The 9158-nt window shown below is 48.9% G+C and overlaps 1 protein-coding gene across 1 annotated transcript in view; it reads right to left on the reverse strand.

Annotated features, from left to right (window-relative positions):
* Positions 1 to 6643: 6643 nt before the first annotated feature.
* The window catches only part of FOXC1 (forkhead box C1), a 20549-nt gene continuing 18034 nt past the window's right edge, over positions 6644 to 9158 (reverse strand). The window contains exon 2 of the mRNA XM_042464407.1: positions 6644 to 9155. Coding sequence (XP_042320341.1) covers positions 7812 to 9155 — 1344 coding nt within the window. The 3' untranslated portion in view covers positions 6644 to 7811. The remainder of the gene's footprint in view (positions 9156 to 9158) is intronic.

Here is a 9158-nt window from a genome sequence, read left to right on the forward strand (position 1 = left end):
AGGGAGGAAAGCGTGCACAAAGCAGCCAAGGCTTCCTTAGGAGTCAGTGTCTTAAAAACAGATGCGAAAGCAAAACCGGGCCAGGTTTCCACCGGCTTCTGTGGCTAAAGGATCGCATCGGGAGTGGATAGTGGCCCTTAGGTGGGGCCCACATAGGCTTGGTCCTGGCCCCATCTGCCTTGACAGAAGCCTCCTCAACGCCTTCAAGGAAAACTCCTGCTCCCTTGAAAGCCGTCACTCAGCCTTTCCTTTATTTCTCTCCAGATCGTGGGTGGGCAATCTGGGAAGAAAGTCTGGACCTTGGGGGAGGAATCCGTTGCAGATCCGACATTGGGGTCTCTACACTCATCCCTCTGCTCTTTCTCTTGTTCCCTGATTCCTTATTGAGACCGCATCCACACTGGAGACATAACCCGGTTTGGCCCCGCTTTAACTCTTTTTCTGGCTCAAGGCTATGGAGTTGGAGTTTCTTCCCAGAATTCCATAGCCTTGAGCTATGCGGAGCCAAACCAGGTTATTTCTCCAGTGTGGATGCAGGAAGCCCCACTGCTTTCAAAGGCTGCAGCCGCATTGCAGAGACAATCCTTTCTGACGCCAGTTGGCTCCATGCTATGGCATCCTGGGATTGGTAATTGGTGGTGGCCCCAGAGAGAGCAGGCTAAACGTCTCTCACAAAACGACAATCCGCAGAAGTCTGTAGCATGGAGCTTTTGATCTGCTTAAAGCGGTGTCAAACTGGATTGTTTCTGCAGTTCAGATGCTGCTAAAGTAAACCTAGCCAGGGGTGGATCTTGCCCTTTTTTTGACAGGTCTCTGAATCAAGGCAGGCTTTTCCCTCAGTCTCCTTCCCTTCACATCCTTTGTACTTTCGGCAACAGAGAAGGCGGGATTCACAGGACCAAGTTACAATAGGAAGCCCTTGCATGTCAGGCGAACTTAACAACAAAGCCAGTTTAGTTTAAGTTTAGTTTAAGTTTAAAGTTTAGCCCTGGGGGGAGAGGCTTTGGTGCTCCTCTCAATGCCCCCCAAAGAAGAAGCCCAAGGCAAAGGGTACCTTTCCCTCCCATGAGCTCAAAGGGCGCTTTCTAGTACCCATCCAAATGGGTCCCGATCTGAGTAGAGAAGCCCCTTTGGATGGCTTGGGAGCGGAGGGGTCCCCAAAATGAGGCCCCTGTTCCCCCCTAAGAATTTTCTCCCCTCCTTCCATGAAATGCTCCTCCCATTCCCAAATATCTCACCTTGCAAGGCATACTGTACATGATACTCATGTATCAGTCTATAAATTTTAGTCAAAAAATCGACCCCAAAAAAGTTGAGTCGACTTATCCATGCGTCAGTCTTATCCATGAGTCAATGGAAGTACTGTACTTTAACTCTTATTTGAAAGAGGAATCATCCCCTGGCGAGAGGCAAGAATGTCATCCGTCCTGGAAGCACTGACCCTCCTCTATCCACTCATCCATCCAGCCTTTAGTATGAACACCAACAGTGATGCCTGCTGGGATTTTGTAAGTTCGTTAGCATTCTTTTCCTTTGCTTCGTCCTTTAGATCCTTTGCTTACAGGCCTCTAAGTCTTACCCTCGACTTTAGTCAAAACCCATCATTTTGGCCCCCAAACCTGCCCTCGACTTATCCATGAAGTCAACTTATGGTTGGGTATATGTGGTAATGCTCCAGTGGAACATGCCAAAGTATGTTTTAGGCCTTACAAGAAAAAAGAGGCCTAGCGGTTGGAGGGTTGGACTACCCTCTGCAAGGCTCAGCCCCGAAACCCACTTTGGGGGCAAGTCACATCTCTGCTTCAAAAGGCAGCACTGGCGAATCTTGCCCTGTGATAGCTTCACCTTAAAGTCGCCCATAAGTCGGAAATGACCTGAAAGCAACAACAGCAACAACGACAACAGCCGCAAAGGCACCCAGGGATTGCAACCTTGCAGCCAGTTGAAGAGATCTAGCTTCAGGGTCTCACTCTCTGTAATGCTAGGAGTTTGGCAGAGCAGAAGCCTTCTTTGGGGGGGGGGGATGCCTTACTTTTGGACCCCTTCCCCAGCTCCCCCTTTGGGCAGAGAGGGCTTGAGTGAAGGGAAGGGAAGGGAAGCCTGGACTGTGTCAAGGCTCAGCACGCGAAGTTGCTATATCCCAACACCCCTCTGGCACAAAGGAGCTATTCATGGGGCAGCCCCCCCCCAAAAAAAGGAATCAGGGCAAAGGGGGGCTCTCTCCTGCCCCTTCCAAAGCAATCCCTCTCAAAGCCAAACTTCAACACCAGAGACTTGAGAGGTGGCGGGGGGGGCTTTAAGACCGAAAGGAGGCCCATTTTACGCCTCTCCCCCCATCCCTGCCCAGGGGTCACCTCGCTTATGCTAATTTCCTTTCTTTCACACAGGTCCAAAAGCAGACCGCAGAAATAATAACCCGGTTTGAGATTGCTTGAACTGGCTCTGGCTCCCTGCTCAGGGAATTGTAGGCACCAAAGTTCTCTGAGAAAGAAGGCTAAATGTCTCACAAAACTACCGTCCCCAGTATTCCCTATCAGTCTCAAACTGAATTATGCCTGGACCTTCGTCTCCAAGGTGCCACAAAGAGCCCTTTTCCTTCTGAATCTCCAGAGGCCTAGGATATCTTTGGATTCGACCACTGGAGACGCCTGGGATTTATAGTTTCACAAGGTATTTCGCCTTCTGTGCCAAAGCGGACCGGTGCCTCCCAAAACTACAGATCTCAGGACTTTGTAGGATGGAGCCGGGGCAGTTGAAGTGATGTCAAGCCGCATTATTTCTACAGTGTAGATGCACCCTACGTCTTCCTTGCGAGAGGATTGTGGCTCCTGGGTTTGGAGGTATGGAGAGTGATGGGGTGTAAAGGGGGGTACAAAGCCCTTTTTGGAGCCCAGAGGCGTTAAGGAATGTGTTCCCATTGAAATCAAGGGGACTTTGCACCCTCCCTGCATCCCTCGACTCCATCAGGTTTGAATAAGCACAAGTTTCGTAATGGAGCCAGGCCTGAAAGCCTCCTCCAGGTCTAATTCTACGCCTCTAAGAGGCCTCTCTCATCAGTTTTCTCCTCCTCCTCCTCCTCCTCCTCCTCCTCCTCCTCCTCACACGTGAGTCTCCAAAACAAGGCCAAGAAAAGGGCGGAGGAACCCAACAAGTTTTGTTTGTGACACCTTGCCTGATGAAAAAGAAGCCTCTTGCACCCACTTCGCTTCTAACCTTTTACGCGGCTTTTCACTGAGAATCGGGCCGGATCCATAAAGCTTCTCCAAGGAAACTCTTCCTGAATAGATGCTCCTCAATTCCGACCAGAGGGGCTTTTTCTAAAGCTACTGAAAGAGCCAGATTCTCACTCAGATCTAAGACTTGTCCCAAAAGGTATAAATTTGGGTCCCTGGGAAGAGGGGCCAGGACCCAAGCCTAGGATGGCTTTTGCCATTGAAATGAAATGCATGCCAGTGAAAAAGCACCACCGATCCCCATAGAAGGGTCTTTGGTGCCCAGGAGGGAAAGGACAGGATCATTGAAATAAATGGCCCCTCATAAAAAGCACAACCTACACAGATCCCGTTGAGTTCAACAGATCTTTTGGGGCTTTTAGGAATGCGTTCCCATTGAAATCAATGGGGCTTTGCACCCTCCTTGCATCCCCTTGGCTCCATCCAGGTTTGAATAAGCACAAGTCTCACAATAGAGCCAGGCCTAAAAGCCTCCCCCAGGTCTAATTTCTCAATACGAAAGCAAGGCGCCACTCATTTCAACGAGATTGAAGCAAGCAAAAAAAGCTTGCCTCGGGGTTTACTACTTCCAAGATACTACTGTGTTAGGATAGCCTTGAGAGACTATAGCCACATATCTTCTGGACTAGACAGAGACAAGTTCTGGGGATGCCACAAAGGCATGCGGTGCGATCCAACCGAAAAAAGGAGCACAATCACAAAACAATAGTAAATATAGTAGCCATAAAAATATGAATCTATATTATGGGCCAGGATCTCCAAAGACAGGCGTGCAACTGCCATCCTATACATGTTCAAGAGCCATCCACTTCATCGGGATTTACTAAGACTTGAATGGATATTATATTATATTCCGTTTAAGCTTACTCAGTGCATTTACTAAGAGTTTGGATCCCCTTTAAACCCGACAGTTTTCAGAAAATGGTGAAAGGCGGCTGTCAATTTCAACTGCACTTCAAACCCGAACCACATCCTTTGCCTTTTCAGTTCACTTTCCAGCATCCAGACGCAATCTTTATCTGAGTTAAATGCTAAAAGTATACCCCAAATCCCCACGCAATTTTGCTCTTGAGAGTAAGGCCTATTTAAATCCCAGTTCTATATATGGAAGTATATTTTACGGTATTCACTCCTAGGTCCGGGTCCACAGACAAAAAAGCCTTTAATGCAATAAAAACCAATTTCAGTAAAAACACTCATAGGATCTCAGTACAATCCTAACCTACCGACCTCGGAACCCTTATAAAAATGAAAGGAAAAAGTCAATTTTAAAAGCAAAAAATCACCTACGATCACAACAGCAGAGTCGCATAAGATTACAGTAATTCCTAACGGAGATCAAATCGAAACAGGGGCAATCCGTTCTCCAATATTCCCATTGCTTTCCCTTCCCTCAAATGAAACCAACCTGAATTTATTTGCAAGGAGGATCAGGGTCAAAATTGTTCCCTTGCGCAGATCGGAGACCCAGAGAGGATGTGGCCTCTTCTTGAAAACGAACCCCGGAGTCTTATAAGGGTAGGGAATAATAATAGTAGTAGTAGTAGTAGTAGTAGAAGAAGAAGAATTTAAGGCTATGGCCGTGTTAGTCTGTAGAATCAGTATGTAGAGAGATCTTGTAACACCTTTGAGACTAAACTCAAAGAAAGAAGTTGGCAGCATGAGCTTTCCTAGACTTCGGCCTACTTCCTCAGATGCATCTGGACAATAATAATGGGCTAACAACAACAACAATAATGGGCAAGCAAAAGAGAACAAAAGAATAATCAGTAAGTAGAGAGATCTTGTAGCACCTAATTGGCAGCGTGAGCTTTCGTAGACTTCGGTCTACTTCCTCAGATTGTGATAATAATAATAATAATAATAATAATAATAATAATAATAATAATAATAATAATAATAATAATAATAATAATGGAAGAAGAGAAAGAAGCCCAGGATTATCAAGTCTCTCCTCGCCTCTGGTTGCAATATCCATCCCTCACTGGTATTATTTATTTATGTATTTATGTATTTACAATCGTGCCTTGTTTTTTCTTGGTTATTCGGAGAAATGGAAGCAAGGGCTCCCTGGGGGTCCTGACAACCTCCCTGGAAACTGACCTGGAGGCGAAGTCCTTCCTCGCCTGACAATCTGTCACCCATTTGCTACCGCAAAAGCCCCCCCCCCCCGGCTTTCTTCGGAGTTTTGAGCAAGAATAAGAGAGGGAGAGGAAGGGGTTGGAGGGAGAGGTAAGAGGGGGGATGTCAAGGGAAGACCTCTGCGGAGTTAGGCTGCACCCACACTGGAGACATAACCCGGTTTGGCATCACTTTAACTCTTTGCCTGGCTCAAGGCTATGGAATTCGGGGAGTTGGAGTTTGTTTGGGGCCTATAAAATCCTTCCACACGGGACCATTTGTCGCCCAAGACAAGTAAAAAGAGGTGCAAGATCCCCGACAAATGCATTCCCTTGGCTCCTCTTTTTTATACGATCTGTTTTAATCATCAAAGTCCTTTTTTTAAAAATAGAAAGCTAGAGAAAGGCTGTTTGCAGCCCTAATTTTAACGATCATGAGGCTGGAACGATAGGCAATACGTAAACATGGGCTTCAGAGTCCTACCAGCACTTCACCAAACGGAAAAGTGGGACCGCGGGTCCAAAACACACTGCTGAAATAATCCAGTTTGAGACCGCTTTAACTTCCCTGGTAATTCTAGGAACTGTTTTGTGAGACATTCAGCCTTCTCTGTCAGAGAGCTCTGGGGCCACAATAAAGTGCAACTCCCCGGATTCCCTAGCCCTGAGCCAGGGCAGTTAAAGCAGTCTCAAACTGGATTATTTCTGTAGTGTGTTTTGGACCTAGTAAACGCGCACTTAAATCTCCAAAGGCCTAAGTGGCTTCCCTACATTCATATGGACCTGAACACCGGAGTCGGCTTTCTCTACCAGTTGTATACTGTCCCTCCCCCGATCTGACACAATGCTGAAATACTCCCCGGCCGCAGTATTTATCCTCGGTACGTCTTAAAACTACCAGACCCTGCCTGATCTTGGAAGCTAAGCAGGGTCAGTACTCGGATGGGAGACCACCAACGAATCCCAGGTGCTGCTGTAGGCTATATTTCAGAGGCAAAACCCTCCCTGGAGATTCCTTGGCTAAGAAAACCCTAGGGAATTCATGGAGCTGCCATAAATCACAGGCAACTTGAAGGTAGATACAGACACACACAGAGCTGGCCAAACAACCTCCAAAGCCTCCTACGCCTATCCTAAAGATACAATTAAAAAACAATAATACTCCAGCACCAGTAATAATAATAATAATGATTGCACATCCATCTGCAAAACAGTTGAGGCCGAAGCATTTGCTTTAAAATCAATTCTTGCTTCATTGCAAGTGAATTGGAAGAAATCAGTGCTGTTGGTTTATAAGTAGCGATGCTCAGAATTGGTCATCAGTTGAAATTATGTTACATTGACGGGTTTGTAGAGGTGCCTAATAATACTAATACTACTACTACTACTAATTTTTCTGATTGTCCACAGGGGAACAAGTAAGTCTACTAACCACATTTTTACTTACAGGATTTTTTAATTGTTTTGTTTGAAAAAAGGGGATTAATATATTCAGGCCCGGATGGTCTCAGTCCAATTGAAAGGTCATTTATTAATAAACAAGTCCATAACTTCAGGATATCTTCAACAACAACAACAACCAAGGAAAAAAACCGATAAAATAAGATTAATACACGTTTCCCTTTTCATATATAATGGAGAAAAATATATATATTTATACATATATATATAAACGTTTCAGGTCAGCTTTTCGGATGGAAGCGGGAAGAGGAAGCAAAAAAGAACACTTTTCTGGCGTTTGGTCCAAAACACTCCGACTACGGCTTTAAAAAATAAATTACTATATATACCCATTTACACTTTAGAACAAGTCCTTGCGTATCAAAGAGAGCCTTCTCAGGGAGGTAATAAAAAAGAAGGGAACAAAAAAAGAAAGATAGAAAGGAGGGGGAAAGGTTGGGGAAGAGAAGAAGAATCCTTTCTCAAAAAACGGTGTGTCTTTTCTATTTACCGCGCAATCCAGAGAAGTCAATATACAGTATAAGGCTTTGATTTGCGCCGGATTCGGACCTGAGATCCCCGATCGCATTGAAACCAGTGACAAAACCCAAATCTGAACCCAGACCACGCGGCCTTTGAACACTTAAAACTTGAATTAAAAACCCTGCTCAAAAAAAGGATGGGAGCCGGGTTTTCTTCTGATCTTAAAACTCTGTAGGTTGCAAAGACTAAAAAAGAGGGGGGCTTCTTCGGTTTGGGTTGCCTTAAGAGGAGGAAGGGGAACCATCTATATCATTTTTTCCAGAGGTGGGGTAAAGATAGACAAAAAGAGGAATCAAACGACAAACTTACGTGTTATTCGGAGTAACACTGTCCTTTAACAAACCATGACTTAAACTAAAGAGAGAGGGGGCTATATAGGTCTACAAATGGCTGTCTTTGGCATAGGAGGGGAGAGTTTGAGTTATGGGGTGGCTAAAGGGGGGGTGATCCAGTCTCCGTGGGTCTTTTTGGGGGGTCAAAACTTGCTGCAGTCGTAGACGAAGGCGCCGGAGGGTCGGTAGAGGCTTTGCCCGGGGGCCAGCGCAGGTCCGGCGGGGGCCGGGAAGGCCATTTGGCAGCTGCCGGGGGAGCTGTTCAAGGGCTGGAAGGGCTGGCCTTGGTAGGGCGAAGGCGAGGGCGAGGAGGGCGAGGGCGAGGAGGCCAGGTGGGCCATTTCTGGGCCCGTCGGGCCTTGGCTGAGGAACCACGAAGCTAGACGTGCTCCTCCTCCTCCTCCTCCTCCGCCTTGGGGGTGCCCTTCTTGGGGGCTGAGGCTGAGCGAGGAGGCGCTGCTGCTGCTGGTGCTGCTGGCGGCTAGGCTGTACTCGGGGAGAGGGTCCTGCTCCGTGGGGCTGCCCCCCAAGTGGCCCCGGTTTTCTCCACTTGCAGAGGCGGCGGCGGCGGCGGCTGCTGCAGCTGCTGCGGCGGCGTAGAGGCTCATGGCTTGCAGGTTGCAATGGTAGCTGCTGCTGCTGGTGGTAGAGGTGGTACTGGTAGCAATGGGGCTGCTGCTGGAGGGGGCATTGGGGCCCTGGCTGCAGGGGGCGCTGTAGAGCGAGTTCTGCCCCGCTGCTGCCGGGGAATAGCAGCTACTCAGCGCCAGCGAAGGAGGAGGTGGAGGCGGAGGAGGGATCCTGGAGGTCGCGGAGGAGGAAGAGGAGGAAGAGGAGGAGGAAGGCGGCAAAGGCAGGAGCTCCTGCGGGGAAGCCCTCAAGGAGGTCATGATGATGTTGTCCACGCTGAAGCCCCCTCCTCCTGCCCCAGGGAGGTGGGGAAGATGGTGGGGGTGGGGGTGATGGTGCTGGGGATGATGGTGGTGGTGGTGGTGGTGGTGATGGTGGGCCTCGGAGGGTGGAGGGTTGCGAGGGCTGCCTCCTGCTCCTGCTCCTCCTCCGCTGGAGAGGCTGCTGGTGCTGGAGCTGCCGGGGCTCTCCATCTTGGGCAGCAGAGGAGAGAGGGCCTGCGGGGGGGAAGGGGCCCCGTTCTCCCGCTTGATGTCCTGCAGCCGGACGGGGGGCCCCTGGCTCTGGCCCTCGGTCCTGGCGGGGGCGGTCTGCTGCTGCTGCTGCTGCTGCTGTGGGGGCCCTTCCTTGGGCTGCCCTCCGGCCCCCATCAGCCGCTCCTTGTCCTCCTTGTCCTTGACGGCGTCCTTCTTCTTGAAGCGCCGCCGGCGTCGGAGGAAGGAGCCGTTCTCGAACATGTTGTAGGAGTCCGGGTCCAGGGTCCAGTAGCTGCCCTTGCCGGGCTTCTTGTCGTCGCGGGGCACCTTGACGAAGCACTCGTTGAGCGAGAGGTTGTGGCGGATGGAGTTCTGCCAGCCCTG

This window comes from Sceloporus undulatus, chromosome 4 (assembly GCF_019175285.1).
Source record: "Sceloporus undulatus isolate JIND9_A2432 ecotype Alabama chromosome 4, SceUnd_v1.1, whole genome shotgun sequence".
In the NCBI taxonomy this organism is placed as follows: domain Eukaryota; kingdom Metazoa; phylum Chordata; class Lepidosauria; order Squamata; family Phrynosomatidae; genus Sceloporus; species Sceloporus undulatus.